The sequence below is a fragment of the Schistocerca gregaria genome, chromosome 5 (assembly GCF_023897955.1).
Source record: "Schistocerca gregaria isolate iqSchGreg1 chromosome 5, iqSchGreg1.2, whole genome shotgun sequence".
NCBI classification, from domain to species: Eukaryota; Metazoa; Arthropoda; class Insecta; order Orthoptera; family Acrididae; genus Schistocerca; species Schistocerca gregaria.
In genome coordinates, this window is record NC_064924.1 from 637328298 (window position 1) to 637349219 (window position 20922).

A 20922-nucleotide genomic window follows, 5' to 3' on the forward strand; every position below is an offset into this window, starting at 1 on the left:
TATGCAGACTGACGTGACGTACGAGATGATCATCATGTATTTTGGCTTGGGTTTTTGTTGATTACAAATAAAGCTACCGATTCTCGTAACTGATATTACTCTTAATGTGAGTGCCATGCATTGCATGCACTGATGTCTAAAAAATAAACATCATCGTTCATGTCGACAAGTCGCGATTCCTTCGTAATTGAAGTTTACTAACGACAATATAAACGAGGAGCAAAACAAATAACGACGAACAGGAAAGACTGGAAAATTTCGTACTTGAAGGTACATTTTTCCGTCGAATACTACTCATGATCATCATTGCCCGGAAAGAAACAGTGAACACTACACACAGTTCTTTGTCTAACGCGCAACGGTGCGGACCTATTAAATTCCCGAGAGTAGTCTCGGTTAGTAGTACAGTATTTGTCTTCGCGACCCAAGGAAAAATAAACGTACGGGAGGTGAGATTTTACTCAGTTTAAAAGCTTCGACGCGTTGCACTAGATGCCATTATTGTTCACGTGTTTCGCTCTCGCGTTTTATCGCACAGAGTAACAAAAAATACAACCGGGTAATTTAGGCTCTGCAGAAACAATGAGCTCATTACAGAAAATTTTATCTGTAAGTATGCGTCCTTCGCGAGAGAAGTGACTTTCGTAACAACCGCCTGTCTTCTGTATACCGTCAAGACGTTGCTGCAGCTGGGGCGGTAGTGCTCATCGAAGTAACTGACGGTACACAATAACGAGAAATGGGAGGGTGCATATACGAGCAATGATGAGCATCCGTAATTAGTCACTTTATATCATAACATTACGAAATGCAATACTCAAGTCGCCTTAAGACATGTAAATGGCACGTGGACAAACTTATCTCAGTCGACAGTCAGAATCTATACCTCTTCTGTGCCAACAGAATTTATCCTAAGACACACAAATGTCAAAATAAGGTGATATAACAAAAGTTACCAGAGCTCTAACGCAAAATTTCAGTAAAGCCTAATTGTCTGTACTATTATAACAGCACAACAAAAAATGGTTCAAATGGCTCTGAGCACTATGGGACTTAACTTATGAGGTCATCAGCCCCCTAGAACTTAGAACGACGTAAACCTTACTAACCTGAGGACATTACACACACATCCACGCCCGAGGCAGGATTCGAACCTGCGACCGTAGCGGTCGCGCGGTTCCAGACTGTAGCGGCTAGAACCGGTCGGCCACCCCGGCCGGCAACTGCACAACCGTCCCCCTTTGTGACGACGGCTGAAGTAGTGAACACAATCACTACACAGTAATGTTCAGAATGACTGTCACCAGGTTTCATCTGACTTTGTTGATGATCTCCAGTATCACTCGAAAACTTCAGTGTAAGTGGTCGCCAACATCCGTGTAATCTGAGTATGCGTCAGCATAGCGCAGCCATTCACTTCTGTTGCCACCCACCATGACGAACATAAACTAACGAAATATTTGTGAAATTTTAGTTTATTACTGAAAGCGAAGTCTGACAAATATAGACACACGTTCCTGTTCTGCAGTATTACAGCCTAGCTGTTTAAATGTTTCAATCACTGCACATTAGTTCTTGCCGTTTCGTCAACACGGTTGCAACACCTGTCCTGATGTTAATACATCATCTGTGCGAGTAGGGAACGTCTGAGAAAAGCGCGTCTAATGAACCAGTTCGGGAAAGGCGACACGAGAAGTGGCCGTCGAGGGTGGCGGTAGGCTACGTACTTACGGCTGGAGGTGTCCAGGTAGAGCAGGAAGGAGCTGCACATGATGGCCTCACACGAGGTAACACAGCAAAATGCGAGACTGCGGGCCGGCCGTGGTGACGGAACCGCGACGCGCTGTCTGCTGACGTCACCGGTGTATCAGGTGTCGGGGTGTTCACGAGGGCGTGCGCCTGTTCCTGCCGTGACACTGCGCGACGCGAACAGTCCATCCACTTCCTCACCCCCCGAGAGCCATGCTGGCGGTTTTCTGCCTATTCCTTCCGACCGCCACCGCTGCATGACGCGTCACAGTACGTTGTAACGAAGAAGACCGCGACGAGTGAACTGGTCGTTTTTCGTTGTCACGCCGGTGCTGTTGTAGTTGATAAGAAGCAAGAAGGCGGAACACGGACAGGACAGAGACGTTTGTAATGTAGCGCCTCTCCCCTACTCTTGCCAGGAAATCTAGGTAGTCCTAAACCACACAACTACGGCGATATCGTACCACCGTGATCAATCAGTCTTGGCAACAGAGGTGAACGGCTGCGATCTGCAGACGCCTACTCCGATTACACGGATGTTGACGTCCACTTACACTGAAGTTTTCGAGTGATACATTTCGCAAGGAAATATATTTCATTCGCGTATTTTGTACTATAGATTGGGGAACTGTCGCGAATTGTATATTTCCAAACGTCGAGGAAACGTAGACAAAATTTCGAAGAGCTAGTACGACGACACGGTCTGCACAAGTAGATGATACACATGTACTCCAGGGCAAGGAGTAAAGAGAACAATTTGCTACAGTGCTCTGTAACAGAGGAATTCCGAAGACAGTACAGCTACAGACTCACCAGTTTCCAACTAGTGCGCTCTCAATGGTTATGTTCGGTGCTATCGCAAAAAGCGATGAACGACATTAATGTTTGACGCAAGACAACGAATGGAATTTCACGCTTCGTGTTCCAGTAGACTTTGCGTGTCACATAGAAACGGATTTTCTCTGCGAATGTTACTACGTTTCTAGCTCACAAATTTATTATTTTTAGTTACGTAATTTTTTAAATTATTTTAAGCCCCAATGTTTCTAGTTTACAACACAGAACAGACTCCCGCATTTTATCAGAATTTGTTTGTTTACTTAAGAGTGTGGCTTAGGGTGCACTATTTTGTAATTGACGTTATTTCGGTGACATGTATGTCAACTATCTGAACTGTAAGTTAAGTCCAGGTAACACTACAAAACCCTGAGCGGAATTAAAATGTTTATCCTGACCGAGGAAGTTAATCAAGAGACGGACAATCCTTTAAAAAATGGTTCAAATGGCTCTGAGCACTATGGGACTTAACATCTGTGGTCATCAGTCCCCTAGAACTTAGAACTACTTAAACCTAACTAACCTAAGGATATCACACACATCCATGCCCGAGGCAGGATTTGAACCTACGACCGTAGCGGTCACGCGATTGCGGACTGAGCGCCTAGAACCGCGAGACCACCGCGGCCGGCGGACACTCCTTTAAGACTCAGGCTGAAAGCACTGTGCACAACAGACAGAAGAAGACTTTAGGGTCCTACCTGTGGATTCTAAAGCAGAGAATTATAAAATATTAAATTTGATATTAATGGAAGGTGTTAACAGAGACGAGTTTTAAATGGAAACATTAATTTATTCAATTGGAAACACATTTAACGCATCCGACTATGAAAGAACTTAACTGATTGCACAATGTGCCCTAGGTTAATTATACCATGCAAATCTGTTAGATTTCAGCATTACTTGAAGGTAAATGAGAACGCGCCCTTTAGATGCAACTGACGTTCTAAAATCAGTCAGAAGCTTTTATTCCAACGAATACAGTGACTGTAGGCCTGACTGACTGAGGAACACATGCATCTACTGAAGCAATGCTGAACTTATGAAAGACAACCGCAATGATCTGAGCAAATGTGGAACAAGTGTTGTCCTAAGATCCGCCATGGACCTCGATCGGCTGCTAACTTAAGATGTGCGCCAGATCCGTGCCTCACATCGACGAACTATTCGATCCGTAAGTTGCTGAGAACAGAACATGCCCGCCAATCTCCGAATAAGAACACTCAGCTGGCCAATGGGGTGATTCCCTCTTGCACAAAGCTCCCACCAAGAAAGTGTGTCGCGTTACAACACCAATGGCTTTCCAATTCGTCCTCCTTTCTCAAGACAGCTACTGCTTGTGCTCTGCCTCTGTGACGTCGCACACATTTTTACTAATCACGCATTTTCGCGCGCGCGCAGTAAGCAGCCTCGAATCAGAGGTGCTCCGAAAGTAAAATTACTCCGCCCGAGGCAAGGCTCTTATTTTTCTATAAGCCGTGTTTCTTCGGGAGATAGTAAGATTACTACGTGCTGAAGGCACTCTTCAAAACACGGGAAAGTACCTGATAAATTTCATTCTCTGGCCTCCGCCCGGCTGCCAGGCTGGGTGCGGCTCGTAAACGCACAATAGGGTGAGGCGACAATGGGATACCTCCCAACGTGTGCCCGGCGTAGTGCGTAACTAGACGTGGCATGGTCTCAACAAGTCGCTGGCAGTCCCGTGCGGAAATACCGAGCCATGCTGCCTCTAGAGCCGTCCATAATCGCGAAAGTGTTGCCTGTGCAGGATTTCGTGCACGAGTTGACCTCTCGATAATGTTCCACGAATTTCGATGGAATTCATGACGAGCGGTCTGGGGGCCAAATTATTCGCTCGAATTGTCCAGATACACTGTCATCCATAAAAATTCCATCACTGTTTGTCATCACTGTTGAGGAACATTATGTCCACGTATGAATGCAAATGGTCTCCACGCACCCAAGCAGAGGACCCAGTTCATTTCATGCAAAAACAGCCCACACCATTACGGAGCTACCACCAGCTGCACAGTGCCACAGTCCATGGCTTCGTGGGGTCTGCACAATACACTAAGTCAACCACTCAGTCCGTACCAGCTGAAATCGGGACTCAACTGCCAGGCCACGGTTTTCCAGTCGTCTAGAGTCCAACTGATATGGTGACGAACCCAGGAGAGGCGTTGCAGTTGATGTCGCGCTGTTCGCAAAGGCACTTGCGTCGGTCGTCTGCCGCCATAGCCCCTCAACGTCAAATTTCGCTGCACTGTCCTGACTGATACGTTCGTCGTACGTCCTACATTGATTACTGCGGCTATTTCATGCTGTGATGCCTGCCATTTAGCAGTGATAACTCTACGCATATTCCACTGGTCTAGGTCCGTTAGACCACTGCATTGTCCGCAGTGAGAGGCAGTGCCTGAAGTTTGGTATTCTCGGCAAGCTCTTGGCACTGTGCTTGTTAATTTCCGTTGTGTGGCCATAATCACACTGGAAACCTTTTCACATGACTTACCGGAGTACAAATGACAGCTCCGCCAATGAACTACCCCTTGATACCTAGTGTACACGACACTAGCACCATCTGGTGTATGTGAATATCGCTATCCCATGACTTGTCATCTGAGTGTAGCTCTGACCTTACTGGAGTTCGACCAGCGAGTTAACTTTCATGGAGACGGCAACTGAGGCTGCCAGCCTGTGGTGTTGCCCAGAAGCCACTTTTTACGTTCCGTTCTACACTGCCTTCCCTGTCCCAGTTTTCTGCCCAGTTCCCATGCACTCTTAACAGTAAAAAGAAAATAAGATCCATGCAATCGTAAATATAGTTAAGATTTAAATTCAGTTAGAAGACAGAACCTACAGTCACTGGAGTCCAACTCCCTTTTATAAACATTTTTGTACTCTGCCCCAATTATCCTACAAGTGGTGTGTTACTCTCATATTAAATGAAAAGGGACATGCCAGATGTCTTGCCGCGTTTCAACCAATAAGTTTATACGGAGTCCACTTTGACGAACAGCGCGGCGACGGTGATCAAGGGGACGATAGTCATGTTGTTAGGTGCCAGGACATGGGCACTTACACGTTAGCTTACCAACATTATTATTATTATTATTATTATTATTATTATTATTATTATTATTATTATTATTATTATTAATAATAATAATAATAATAATAATAATAATCCCCGTGGAGGCCCGGGAAAAGAATAGGCCTCCGGTATGTTCTGCCAGTCGTAAAAGGCGACGAAAAGAACAAACCACTAATAGGGCTAACCACCCTTTTAGTGTGATTAGTTGGTTCAGGACACAACTAAAGAAGCTTCGGACAAGCGCCGTCATGGTCGGGGACGACGCTTGAACCCTATGCCCGCCCACAATGGTAACGACACTGCTAGCCAACTGGAAAATGATTTAAATCCAAATAGAGGTGTTTTGCAGGATATGCTTCCTGCAACCACCCTAGAAGGAAAACAAAGACAGAGGATGATATGGTCAGATGAAGTTAATCGACACCTCATGTTCTGTTATTACCAAGCAACAAACCTAGGAACCAACACAAATGGATACAGATCACAAGTATACACAACATTTATTACCAGATACCCAGAATTAAAATTTTTAACAGAACAACGACTAGCTGATCAGATCCGAGTAATAATCAACAATAACAGGATACTCCAGTCAGAATTAGAAAACATCAAACAAAAGTACAACAAATACTGTAACAAAATAATGTGCAATCAGAAGAAGAAGAAAATATAGTAATGGACTCTCACATCCCAGAGCAAACAAACAAAGAACAACACGCATCAATTAAACAATCAGATGAAAACGAAATCTTAAGACTGCCACCAGAACAAGTACAAATAGAACACGAAGTGACACCCATGTTAGATATAGAAGAAAAATTTCGGCTTACATATATAGAATACAAAGACACAAATACAGACATTAGACCATTCTTGCATAGACCGCCAAATAACCCACAAGTCGAAATAACAATAAAAACTATCAACACAATGATACACAACAAAATAAATGAAAACACAACTATGGAAGAGTTACAACTACTGGTTTATATAGGAGCACTCACTACACTAAATATACACACTAGGCAGAGATCAGAACCAACCAACACACAGAAGAAACCCACAAAACCAGCATGGCAACACAGGCTTCAGATCAGAATAGAAAAACTGAGAAAAGACATTGGACAGCTAACACAATTTATAAGAAAAGAAATATAAGACAAAAAACGAAAAAGGTTAGGTAAAATCTCACAACAAGAAGCGATAGAGCAATTAGATGAAATGATGAAGAAATTACAAGCATTGGCCAAACGACTTAGAACATACAAAAAAAGTGAAAATAGAAAGAAACAAAACCAAACATTCAACAAAAAAACAGAAGAAATTTTACCAGACAATAGATAACACACACATTAAAATAGACAATCCACCAAACGTAACAGACGTGGAACACTTCTGGAGCAACATATGGTCAAACCCGGTACAACATAACAGGCATGCACGGTGGATAGAAGCAGAAACAGACACACACAAGACGATACCACAAATGCCTGAAGTGATAATTTTGCAACATGAAGTCACCAAAGCAATTAATTCTACTCACAATTGGAAAGCCCCTGGAAAAGATAAAATAGCAAATTTCTGGCTAAAGAAGTTCACCTCAACACATTCACATCTAACTAAATTATTTAACAGTTACATTCCAGACCCATACACATTCCCTGATACACTTACACATGGAACGAACTTATATGAAACCTAAAGATTAAGCAGACACAGCAAACCCAGGTAAATACCGTCCCATAACATGCCTACCAACAATATACAAAATATTAACTGCAGTCATTACACAGAAATTAATGACACATACAATACAGAACAAAACTATAAATGAAGAACAAAAAGGCTGTTGCAAAGGAGCACGAGGATGTAAAGAGCAACTGATAATAGATGCAGAGGTGACATATCAAGCTAAAACTAAAGAAAGGTCGCTACACTACGCATACATTGATTACCTAAAAGCTTTTTATAGTGTACCCCACTCATGGTTACTACAAATATTGGAAATATACAAAGTAGACCCTAAATTGATACAGTTCCTAGACATAGTAATGAAAAATTGGAAAACCACACTTAATATCCAAACAAATTCAAATAATATCACATCACAGCCAATACAGATTAAGTGTGGAATATACCAAGGAGACTCATTAAGTCCTTTCTGGTTCTGCCTTGCTCTGAACCCACTATCTAACACGCTAAATAATACAAATTATTGATACAATATTACTGGAACATACCCACACAAAATCACACATTTGCTATACATGGATGATCTAAAACTACTGGCAGCATCAAATCAACAACTCAACCAATTACTAAAGATAACAGAAGAATTCAGCAACGATATAAATGTGGCTTTTGGAACAGACAAATGTAAGAAAAATAGCATAGTCAAGGGAAAACACACTAAACAAGAAGATTACATATTGGATAACCACAGCGACTGCATAGAAGCGATGGAAAAAACAGATGCCTATAAATATCTAGGATACAGACAAAAAATAGGAATAGATAATACAAATATTAAAGAAGAACTAAAAGAAAAATATAGACAAAGACTAACAAAAATACTGAAAACAGAATTGACAGCAAGAAACAAAACAAAAGCTATAAATACTTATGCTATACCAATATTGACCTACTCATTTGGAGTAGTAAAATGGAGTAACACAGACCTAGAAGCACTCAATACACTTACATGATCACAATGCCACAAATATAGAATACATCACATACATTCAGCAACAGAAAGATTCACATTAAGCAGAAAGGAAGGAGGAAGGGGATTTATCGACATAAAAAACCTACACAATGGACAGGTAGACAATTTAAGAAAATTCTTTCTAGAACAAGCAGAGACTAGCAAAATACACAAAGCAATTACTCATATAAATACATCGGCTACACCACTGCAATTTCATAACCACTTCTACAACTCTTTAGATCACATAACATCAACAGATACGAAGAAAGTAAATTGGAAAAAGGAAACACTACATGGCAAGCACCCGCATCATCTAACACAGCCGCACATCGATCAAGACGCATCCAACACATGGCTAAGAAAAAGCAGTATATACAGTGAGACGGAAGGATTCATGATTGCAATACAGGATCAAACAATAAACACCAGATATTACAGCAAGCATATTATTAAAGATCCCAATACCACAACAGATAAATGCAGACTTTGCAAACAACAAATAGAAACAGTAGATCACATCACAAGCGGATGTACAATACTAGCAAATACAGAATATTCCAGAAGACATCAACAGCTTGCCTTACAACATAAACTTATAAAACAACACGTTCCCACATACAAGTATGCACCACAAAATGTACTGGAGAATGATGAATACAAATTATACTGGAACAGAACCATTATAACATAACAAACCTGAAATCATACTCACCAAATATAAAGAAGAAATTAACACAACTAATCGAAATATCCATACCCAATACAACAAATATACAAAAGAAAACAGGGGAAAAAATTGAAAAATACATCCAACTGGCTGAGGAAGTCAAGGATATGTGGCATCAGGATAAAGTTGACATTATACCAATTATACTATCAACTACAGGAGTCATACCACACAATACCCACCAGAACATCAATGCAATACAGCTACATCCAAACTTATATATACAACTACAGAAATCCGTAATTATTGATATATGTTCAATTACCCGAAAGTTCCTAAATGCAATATAACATATACCGTACAGTTAAAAGGAAATCACGCTTGATCAAGGTCCGCGTCACTTTCTACTTTTGACCAGACATAACGTCTGAGATAAGGAAGAAATAATAATAATAATAATAATAATAATAATAATAATAAAGGGACTCGCAAGGGCATCAGATCATGACTCTATTGAATTATGATAAATATGAGGCACTCTCGCGCAGTATTCCCTGCATGTCTGAATGATTGAGCCACTAACTTAAGGCGTTGGTGAAAAGCGTCGGAAGTTGAGAATTGTGGAATACAAAGTCCGCAGACGGCCGTAGCCCGCCGGGCCGTCGTGGGCGGCAGGTAGCGGTCACCAGAAACGCGGGACGATACGGCGCTTTTGGGGGTAGCCCGGCATCCGGAGCCACCTGCGCTGGGCAACACGTGGCGAGGCCGGGAATTTCGTTTCCCTAGGGGCGTTATGACCTACTCGATCATTGGGTAGATCTCAGTGGAGGGATTTCGGCGATGACAGAGCGTTCGACATTGGCCGAAACTGAGTATTCTTCTACCGCGCTTTCGTACGCGTGGGAGACGAGAGAATTGTGGGGACTTCGCCTTCAGCCATCGAGCGGTACGGACTTGGAGACGGCGTCTTGGCCATCGTCTTCTAAGGGAGATATACGGTCTGTGTCGCAGCACTGCACCATCGTGTGTTCCGTGGAGAGTTCTGCGGTTAGCGCTCTTTATGTGCTCAGAAGCGAGATTTTCACCTACGCCTAACCACTTCCAACAACTTACTTAATATTCTCGATTTAGCAGTTATCCTTGCGATGTGCCGAGTATTTATCAACGTAGCTGCCGGTAATAGGGGGGCGCGTAATTGCAAATTGTTAATGAGCCATTCTCAGGAGTGTTTGGGTGGACAAAGAGATTAACATTTTTTTGTTGTAAATTTTGTCAGTTGTGGGGAATATCAAATTAAAATGCTAGTATTTACCCTGTCCCTGTAAGCTTTACATGTACTCTAGTCACTGCACAGCTTGCCCACACGGGAAGGAAACAAGGTTTGCGTTGTTCTGTGTCAGCGACGGACAAGTAAGCTTACAATGTTAATGTTGTTGTTGTTGTTGTTGGTGGTGGTGGTGGTGGTGGTGGTGGTGGACGTTGGCAACCCTGGTTGTGGTGATGGAGGAGGTAGACCATTCAGATGGCCAGCTATCACACAGTGCTGAGTGGGCTGTCTAGCTTGACGCCGGAACTCGGAATGCAGGTGACGATGGCGGGGAAGGAGTGTAGAGACGTGGCGGGTACTCACCGCTTCCTGGCGAGCAGCAGGCTGCAGAGGTAGAGCTGCTGCAGCTGGTCGGCGGTCAGCTCGCCGGACATGGGCCGCGCGCCGCCGCCGCATCACTCGCCACGCTGCGGTCACAACAGCCCACACTCAGCTGGAGACTGGCGTCTGGCCGGCCGCCGACCCACATACCCGCCGAAGAGCCATCGCACCGTACCCTCGCGTCAGCCAGCACAGTACTTCGTTCCACGCGAAATGAGCGTTCGGGAAAGCCGGGGAAACTATAGCTAATACGGACCTTTACTGACGCTCGTGCTTCCTACACACCATTCTCGAATGAAACACGGGTAAATTTTCGGCAGAGTTGATATATATGTATGGACAAATGGGAAATATCGCTTAATACGAAATGCCGATTTTTTTTCTGCACACGTTCTACACACCGTAAAGCTACTCAACTAAATATTGCGAAACACGAAAGCCAAACTACGATTACATGCCAAAATTTTTGTACCTAATCGTGACTAAATTACAACTTATCAAATGCGACAGGTGGCGTCTAAGGAAGAATTCACGAGTTCTGTTTCCGCGGAACGTATGTGTCCAAGTCGTCAATTTACGGTCAAACGTACTAGCTATCGATAATTTACTAGCGTTCAAAACAACGAAATAATACACTTCAGAATGCGGAAAAACTTTCGGGGCGAGTTCTTTACACACAGAAGTAGAGAATCTCTTTCACAGCTTGTCTCTCGCACGAGTCGTTCGGCGCATTTTCTCCACTGTTTCGGCAGATACATGCAATTTTGCTTTTGCATTGTGTATATGGAGTCAGGCCAAACAAATTCTGCTGCTCATGTCTTTCATGCCACATCCAGCGTCGATGGAAAGTTTCAGTTTGTTTCCCGTTACAAACAAAATGGTTTTTCAAGTGGAATTTTACGTACCTGTTCGACAGAGCGGACCCGAACTAATCTATTGCAATATTCGTTTTACCGATTTGCATTTACAGGTACAGTAAAACGCGATATATGACGAATACTCTAGCAGCGACAGTATCGCCATGGCCCGCGCTGACTCTTGCCGCCATGCAGAGAAGCGTGGCGTGCTGCTCAGTTGTTACGTGAGGAATAATTATTTTTCGTGCTTTACTGTTTAAACATAAATATAAAATGAATAACGCGGTATATTTCTTTAGGAGCGCTTTGTCTAAAGGGTACGTACAATTCCCATTCGAAAATCATTTTTGTGTAATGGAAAAAAAACGAACAGACGCTTTCCCCTCGACGCTGAGCGTCGTATGAAAGGCGTGACGAGCAGGATTTGGCCTGATACCAGCTGCACGTTGCAAAAACACAACTGCAAATACCTGCCGAAACACCGGAGAAAATGCGGCTGCCGACGCATCAGGAGAGACACCACCTATGGACACGGGTCCGGAGGCTCTTTATTTCCGCGTTACAGATCAGTCCGTACAACTCTTGATACCACGTTAACTATCGGGAGACAAATTCTTCTTTCTTCAGTGCGACGGAATATGTACTTATGTATGACGGAGCTGTTGATGATTACAGTGTTAATGGAAGTTGGCATAAAAAAAAAAAAAAAGTGGTTTCTGTGACCGATATATATTAAGAGGTGGATGAGTTCTCTGGTCTCTACGTTCCCTGGGCTGAAGCACTCAAAACTTTTATTTATGGAGAGCATTTGATACTACTTATGTATCAGCCCGCCCGGTTGGCCGTGCGGTCCAACACACGGCTTTCCGGACAAAAGGAGCGACTAGTCCCCGGAACGAATCCGCCCGGCGGGTTTGTGTCGAGGTCCGGTGAGCCGGCCAGTCTGTGGATGGTTTTTAGGCGGTTTTCAATCTGCCTCGGCGAATGCGGGCTGGTTCCCCTTACTCCGCCTCAGTTACACTATATTGGCGATTGCTGCGCAAACAAGTTCTCCACGTACGCTTACACCACCATTACTCTATCACGCAAACATAGGGGTTGCACTCGTGTGGTGTGAGACGTTCCCTGGCGGGATCCACCGGGGGCCGAACCGCACAATAACCCTGGGGTCGGTGGGGGGGGGGGGGGGGGGGGGGCGACGGTGGTGTGAAGTGGACTGCGGTAGTCATCGTGGGGTTGTGGACCACTGCGGCTGCGGCAGTAACGGAGCCTCTCCGTCGTTTCTAGGTCCCCGGTTAACACACAATACTCATGCATCAAACGCCGGTACCAGATACACAATATTCTTCTGAAACACGATTATTCGTTAGGGAATCCCGGATTCAGGTTGAAAGTGGGTTGATGTCGGAGCTGGTGGCATTTTGAACTTTCCGTACAAGTAAGAGTTTCATGTGATATACTGGTATGTACTCTTCTTGTACGTTGCCCTCACTAAAAAGTTACTGAAAATGATTTGAAGCCTGGAATATAAGCGTTTACGGATCTATGTCCTTGTAACAGATTTTCTTCTTCTTAGTTTCAGTAATGTGACCCTTAAGTCTGGGCAACCTTTTTTTCGCATTCGTAGACGGAGCAGTCAGTTCGGTTGGCAAGACAGCTATAAATCGCACACGAATAGTGAGCTACGCTGTTTCCTAGGCGTGGAATACGGAGAAAGGGGATATCGTGTAGGACGAGCATCGTGCTAGGCTTGTTACTGCGAGATGTGCCCTTTACTTAACGACGACAGATCTCTATATACACAAATATGTTCCAAAGTATTTGCATCAGAAGTCTAGGGGTGATAAATCACGTCATACGGAACAACTTTTGTTAGAGACAAAATATTTGCATCGTTTTCCAGAGTCAGTACGCATTTTTTTTTACTGAATGCGCCGGCCTCGGAATGACGAGATTACACCAAACCAGCATGTTCTACTAACCAGGTACGATGTATCTACATACTATCCTCCCCAGTAAATTGATACAGTGATTTTGAACAGGAAAACCTTAACAAGAGCGTTCTATGAGGAGAAAGGTATTTGAGAAGCGAAACAGGAACTCTTGCTACCCCCATTCAAGCAGAGCAGACGACTGGATTATAGGCAACACACAAAGCATTCACGTGCAGCTGAGTGCTTATGTCCTGCCGCCTCTCAGGGGCATAACCAATACTACAGGACACCTTGTGTCACCAGCTTCAGCTAACATTTTGGCTTTAACGAAAGTTGTTCCTCAGAACTTGATGCATAGATTTACTTGAATCTATCACACAATTTTTTGCAGGCAGTGCTCTTCACAGACGGCGCTAGGTAGAAAGTATTCGGTGTCGAGAGGATGTAATTTATGCTGATAGCCAAATCACTGAATTAAAGAGTGTCTTACTATGAAAGATCGATTCCATGCGTTGTTGTGGCGCAGTGAAATTAATAACCGCTTTCAGCACAAGTCCTCTGAAATAACAGTTTGCTGGGCAGTACTCCGTAAGGCAGAATATAATACCTTAAAGTGATGCATTAAAACCCGATTGAAAGAAAGCACTGGTAGTCTTGACTATCTTAAGAAGGGCTCCAGAGTTAACATGTAGTAAGTGTGATACCAGCACTAACAGACGGAAGACAACCGCCCTTTGAGGCAGAATCGTACCCAGGGAGAACCAGAAAACGTGAGGGAGTCCACTAGTTAAGTGCCATCGGGCGGGGCAGCCACCTGAAAACTCAGTAAGAGCAGGCCCACATCGCACCAGCTCCCTGCATAGTGCCTTGCCAGCCAACCTGCACCTCAGCCACGGCGTCGCCCTCTCAACTGAAGAGGTAGGCCTACTATTGCGTCGAAGACGGCCCGCCACATATTTGCGAAAGTTTCTGCGCGAACACTTCAAATATGAGTAAGATGTTTTTGCGCGTATTCAGCTTGGCCCAAAGTCACTTCAATGATTTTCCACTATTACAACTTAAGAGTACGTAAATATCTGTGGATGGCAGCCTTTAGTTTCTGGTGGTGTTGTAAAGAATTTTGCAGTTTAAATTCTTCCACTGAGCTACAGCCCATAAAAGCTTTTTTATACGTAAAGACGCTGTTGGGTTCTGTTTTGGAGCAATAGTAAAATTCTTAAATCTATAAGTAATGCATATGTGCAAGTGCAACAACGATAAATACTGATGGTAGGCAATGAAAACCTGCAACTCGAGTTTCTTAAATTTAAAGGAGAAGCAAGAGTAGTCTGTGAAAAAAATATAAAATGACACAATGTTGCTACATATGTAACCGTATGGTAGAAGCCTAGTTGCTTACAGATTTCAGAAATCCACGCTCTTTCAAACCTCTCTCTGGTAATGGAGTTACTGGAATTACGAAGTTTTCACAGACAGATGGAGTTACGAGTTTTTTAATGTCTAGCATCGATACGATCTTTCTCAGTCCGTAGGTGGCAGGTCACAAGTAAAGAGCAGATGCAAACAAAATAATAATCTGCATCCTGAAATAGATCGGTGACGAACGAGATTCAAACAGATAAATGACACAGGAATTACGTTATGGAAAATTTGGAAACATCTCCTTATGTACTGCGGAAAACTAAAAGCGATTGAAGCCTAAAATGTAGAAATCTGTGTTCCTTGTTTGTGACAATGGTGCACGTACCAGGTTCCCGTGAGTTTACAGATGGCTACAAACGTGTTCTCTCACTGCTACATATTGTAAAATTTAGTATCAAGCAGTTACGAAAGTGTCGATAACAACAGAATTGTCAGTACAAGGTAAGATGATGATGGATGACGATGATTGGTTTGTGGGGCGCTCAACTGCTCGGTCATCAACGCTCGTACAAAGTCCCAATCTTTACACAGTCCAGTTTTCACGCAATCCATTCGGGCCACTGTCACGAATGATGATGATGAAATGATGAGGACAACACAAACACCCAGTCCCGGGGCAGAGAAAATCCCCAACCCTGCCGGGAATCGAACCCGGGACCCCGTGACCGAGAGGAAGCAACGCAGGTAAGATGATATTTCGTAGTTTCTTTAAGGCATACGTCTGGCTGTAAGGGTATGAAACTTGCTATCTGCGCAGTAATAATGTCCTGTTGTCCGCTACAGACGTTCCATATCATTACTCGTCGTTAAAGAAGTTATTAAGAGTGTTTCTGTCGCATTTTGCAGCCAAACTTGCGGCCACGACAATGCTTGGCCAATATCGGGATACCGCGGCGTTGACAGCCATCCCCGCATATGTTTACGTTTTGTTACCTTAGGCATGAGCGGCCCGCTTCTACGGACGCCGAATATACAAACGCGCAAAAACTGTAACTTTGTGGTGGCTGCAAAGAATGCCAGAAAAAATGCTTCAATCATCAGACTGCATGCTGTAAAGGCGCAAAAAGCGTTGCACATGGAAGTACAAGCGTTGCTTTCTAACATGGCCGCAAAGTAAAAAAAGCTTTCACGTGTTCAGATTTTTTTCCTCTTTACTAGTACGATACTGGAGCGGAAAGAACCAGCATTTCCTGCAACACAAAAATAATAAAAATGAGCAATGAAGAGTACCCGAAATAGAAATTGCCACAAGAGTTCGCAAGTTTTCTAAAGAACTCTTGGTGAACAGAATGGAATAATTGAAGAGCCATTTACGCTTCCTGTCACATACACGAGAGTAGACCTGACAAAGCCAGCAGTTCGCTAACGTCCGTATCGCCATCACGCGGGAGCCACGGTCGAGTCGTGAATTAACTAGGAGAGTCACGTCGACGCCGGACAATGGCGACGTACAACGGCATCAGCTCGGGCACATCATCTCTTTGTTCTCACAAGTAGTTTCCGCCTCTGGTCGTATCTTCAAGGGCGCGTTGCACGTAAAGCTTTTCTCTGACCGCATGCACCTTTTCGCACGACCGATACCACGTTCCGCTCCCGTTTCAACAAACGGTTCTTCTGAAGGGACAGTCGCTGCCGGATCAAAGAGGGAATTTACTTTTTTCCGCTTTGTTAGCATTCAGCAGCTATCGTCAGAGAAGCAATATCCGGCGTGAACAAGTGGACAGCAGAAGGGAATGGTACAAGGATTGGGGGGGGAGGGGAGGGAGGGGGAGGGGGAGGGAGAGAGAGAGAGAGAGAGAGAGAGAGAGAGAGAGAGAGAGAGAGAGAGAAACAGGTCCCAGCCTATCCGAAGACACTGTTCTGATACTTTCCTCATAATACACTGTCGAGTCACATTAACGTGACCCCTGTCAAAAGCCTGAATAGCCACCGTTTGCAGTGCACACCGCTGCGAGACGCGCAGAAGAATCACTGAGGTTCTTGAAGGTACCGAAAGGGATGTTGAGCCACGCCGTTGCCAGCTATGCTAGGTTTCTCTGATGAGGATCCATGGCGCGAACAGTTCGATCGAGGTAGTTCCACATTTGGTTCTCTTCGAACCACGCACGTACACTACGAGCTGTATGAAATGTTGCATCATCTTGCTGGTACATGCCATCGCGCCGAGGAAAAAAAAAAAATACCTGTAGGAGTGGATGTGGTACCGAAGGGTAGATGGATACTGGTGCTGATCCAATACGGAATGCCCTCCGACCTGAACCGTTCCAACGATTTGGTTTCGAAAGTTTCAGGCCCTGTCGCTAACGGCCATGTGTCCGATGGAGCATAAAAAAAGCTATTCATCTGAAAAGACGACGTGTCGCCACTCAGTGCACAGTTGCAGTACTGGCGTGCAAATTCCAGCTTTCGTCGCCGACGAACAGCAGTCAACTTGGGTGCTTGAACCAGGCGGCTGCTGCAGAGGCCCATACGCGCCAACATCCTCTGAACGTTCGTTGAGTAGACATCATTGGTGGCCCCCTCTGTTCATCTGGGCTATCAGCTCCTGAACAGCTATTCGCCCGCACACGTCGCTGCAGCCGTCACTCTCCCCCGTCACCAATGGCCTTTGGTGCACCACACAGTTGCCTCGGCGCCGATTTTGGATAGCGCCATTTTGCCATGCATACTTTAACCACGGCGACAAGCCAACAGTTTACAAACTCGGCTGTTTAGGAAATGCTTCCACCCTTGGCCCGAGAGGCAATGACATCAGATAAATAGGTCCGTTCCCGCATTACGACGACGACTGCGCTGTTTTCCGCGTCCCCTCGACACACTTTACACGCGCTCCACTACTAGTGTTGCCACGAGCCGTCTGTGAGTCGTTACTGCATGTTTACGGCGAAATCAGGCGGTGGTCACATTAACGTGACCGGACCGTGTATTTACGGGAAGCCCGTTCAGCGATGGTAGCAATCTCTATTCAAGGGCGTCTTGTTTTTGTACGGCTCAGCGCTTTTAACTCTGATGCTGTTGTGCAGCAATGCATCTGTGGACTTCTAAGATGGCAAGTTAAGTAGTCTTCTCCGCTCAGCTCGTTTACGGAAAAGTCTAAGTTGTTCAGGGTGAATTTCACGAGTCAGGTATTTTCGGAAGATTCAATATGTTGCTCTGTGATGTATCCACGTTACTGCGTACCTTCTAGTGACTGTGGTTAAGATTTATTCCCAATTACTTTTGCAGCGTGACATCGTTCGTTGTAGTGAGCCACAGCTAGTCAGCTATCGAAAGCTTTGAACTAATGTTCCCAAACTATAAAGTTTGCAAGTGGCGAGTGTATGGTATCTGGCAAGTTTAATACTGTCAGGCAGTAGGGGAATCTCGTTCACTGTCAAATGTACACGACCCCATACGTGTTAGCAGGGAAAGATTCGTAATTTATCTCCCAAATAAATTATGGTTTACTAATTATTAATAAAATACGGAACCATTATCGGTTTATTGAAACAACTGATGGCTGCCATCGACCAAATAAAGCCAAATGACTACCGATGCTAAACGATAGCATGAGCTCACTCTGCAGTGCGCCGTAATTTCAGTCAACTTCAAAGCGCGGTTCGAGGCAGTAGCTCCGCCAGTAGAGATCATTGTCACAATTCGACTATGTTAATTACATCCTTCATTGTTCAGAAGTTGTTCCTTTTGTAAATAAATAAAGAATCTCTGTTGTCGTCCAATTCTTTTAACAGTTTCGTAGAGATAGTATCGCACCGTGCAATACTCTGCCACATATTTCACAGTTTATTTTCTGCAGGGAGGTTATAAGGACAAGAAAGTGACTAATGCGTCTAGAGTTGGCTCACAGAGTTCAAAGCCAGGGGCTGAGCAGCCGAAACAAAGACCCATTTGTCGGCCACTACTTCAGCTTGCACACACTTACAGCGGCGACAGTTCAGCCTACGAGTGACGAAATAGTGACACAGTATGATTCGCGATCCAGACAGACCGTTTTTCTAATCTAAGATTTGGAGGATCCGGTGCGATCTAGAAAAGCTAAATCCTTTGATCTCCAAATAAAATAAAAGTGTACTGGCGACGCGAAAAGTTGAGACGAATTAAAGTCCCTGAATCCCAAGCGCTATAGTGCGGTCGAACTTTCAGTTACGACTGTGGTCGCGTATTTGAAGTAACCGACGTTTCGTAGAATAGAAGTACCCAGAGTGCTACAGCGGCTCAGCTTCCACCTGCAGTGACTGCCTGCCTTTCCGTTTGAAAATCTTATACTCGTCACAGATGCCGGACGCTATAAGGTTCACTAATGATTCATCCTCAATGGCCGGCTGGTGTGACCGGGCGGTTCTAGGAGCTACAGTCTGGAACCACGCGACCGCTACGGTCGCAGGTCCGAATCCAGCCTCGGGCATGGATGTGTGTGATGTCCTTAGGTTAGTTAGGTTTCAGTAGTTCTCAGTCCAAGCGACTGATGACCTCAGATGTTAAGTCCCAGAGTGGTCAGAGCCATTTGAACCATCCTCAATGGCACGCGTGAACCGCGCCTTCTGGCAGGCTGATGCGACGTGGTGATAATTTGCGGCAACACAGTACAGAGTTGCCCCCTTACAACATCACTGCATATACGGTGCGGCAGAAGTCACTACGACATTAGTGTCAGCACTATAATACTAGTGAATCAACATACCAATCAATGCTCCTAGCACTTGTCATTAACCTTACATTCCACGCACGTTACATGGAGCATCCTCGACAAATGCTGCAACGTTCGCCTGCATGCGGAAACAGACAAGGAAATTCGAAGAATATGGCGTTTCTGTCGGAAGCCTCAGTGTAAATCCCGGCAAGTGCGCCCAGGTAATTGGCTATTACCATGAAATACAAGCCGGTCTGCAAAAGCTTAGTGAGGGAAGACATCCTGCAGCGGTAGTTAGTGTGTATATGTGAGATGCGACCGGCCACAGTTAAGCACTCACGAATGGTGCACAGCGTACCACAGAGCTCCCATTCTGTCACACTTAGGGACATCTTGCAAGCCACCTAATCAATGAAAGCAATATATGCTGAACATGGGAGTTACTTCATTGGGATGTAATACACGAAGGAAATCGACAAAATTCCTGCCACGCTGACACGGCATTAAAAACCCTTGGAAATAAAAGTCCTCATATAAAGCTGTGACTTCGAATTGTAATGTGGCAGAATAAAAAATGCTACAAAGACAGTAGATGGAATTTAATATTAAGTTTTCTACCTAATAAATGTCTTTCCGACATCGACGACGTATCCACCAGCAGTTAACTTGCTGGCATCTACCGAGTAGAACCTTCACGTAAGCATTAATGGGCACAGGAATTTGACTGCAGGGAAAGAGCGATCGTTGGAAATTAAAATTGTAAATGTTTAATACATGTACCTTAATATTATACAAGCCAATGTACAGTGCGTGGTGGAAGGTAGCCTATATCGCTTCAACATTATTGGTTTTCTATCTGTTCCATTCCCTCAACGAGGGAGGGAAAATCTGTATTAGTAAACGGCAAACCAGTTTAATGGGGCAGGTCCCCCCGTGCAGCTTTCCTACGTAACTGCTTCCAGGGGGGGGGGGGAATATTTTTATTTCCAATATTTCATATAGTCATTCATCGAATTTAAAATTTTAAAACGCTCCCACAATCTACTCATTAAGAGTTTAAACCTGTATTAAAGGTTTAGCACAGTAAGACGAGTATTACAATTAGAAACTGTGTGTCTCGAGGCAGCGTAACTAAAGCTGCGCAGATTGCCTCGACTATACTCATAGAGCGTCTGATAATGAGACTGCTTAGCAACTTCCAACAAACAAATGCAATTTCAGACCTTTCCTAAACTACTACCCGCTTATACGCTTAACGTCAAATGTTGTAACACCGTAAATCATTTGTAAAGTAATCAGGCTTTTGAAGGGCTTTTATACTTGCGAGTTAGATTATTTAAAGAATCTGGGGTTTCCTGGCGAATATTTAAATGCTTC

At 44.2% G+C, this 20922-nt stretch overlaps 1 protein-coding gene across 11 annotated transcripts in view; it reads right to left on the reverse strand.

Moving 5' to 3' along the window:
* LOC126272429 (homer protein homolog 2) overlaps positions 1-20922 on the reverse strand; it is an 807523-nt gene that overhangs the window by 189389 nt on the left and 597212 nt on the right. For 2 of the 11 annotated variants that reach the window (XM_049975294.1, XM_049975290.1), the window contains exon 2: positions 10685-10788. The exons of 7 other annotated variants lie outside the window; for them this stretch is intronic. In XM_049975294.1, the coding sequence (XP_049831251.1) occupies positions 10685-10755 (71 nt within the window). In that variant the 5' untranslated portion in view covers positions 10756-10788. Of the gene's footprint in view, positions 1-1727; positions 1787-10684; positions 10789-20922 lie in introns of those variants that run through there. 2 more of the 11 variants (XM_049975293.1, XM_049975298.1) reach the window with 2 other exon arrangements.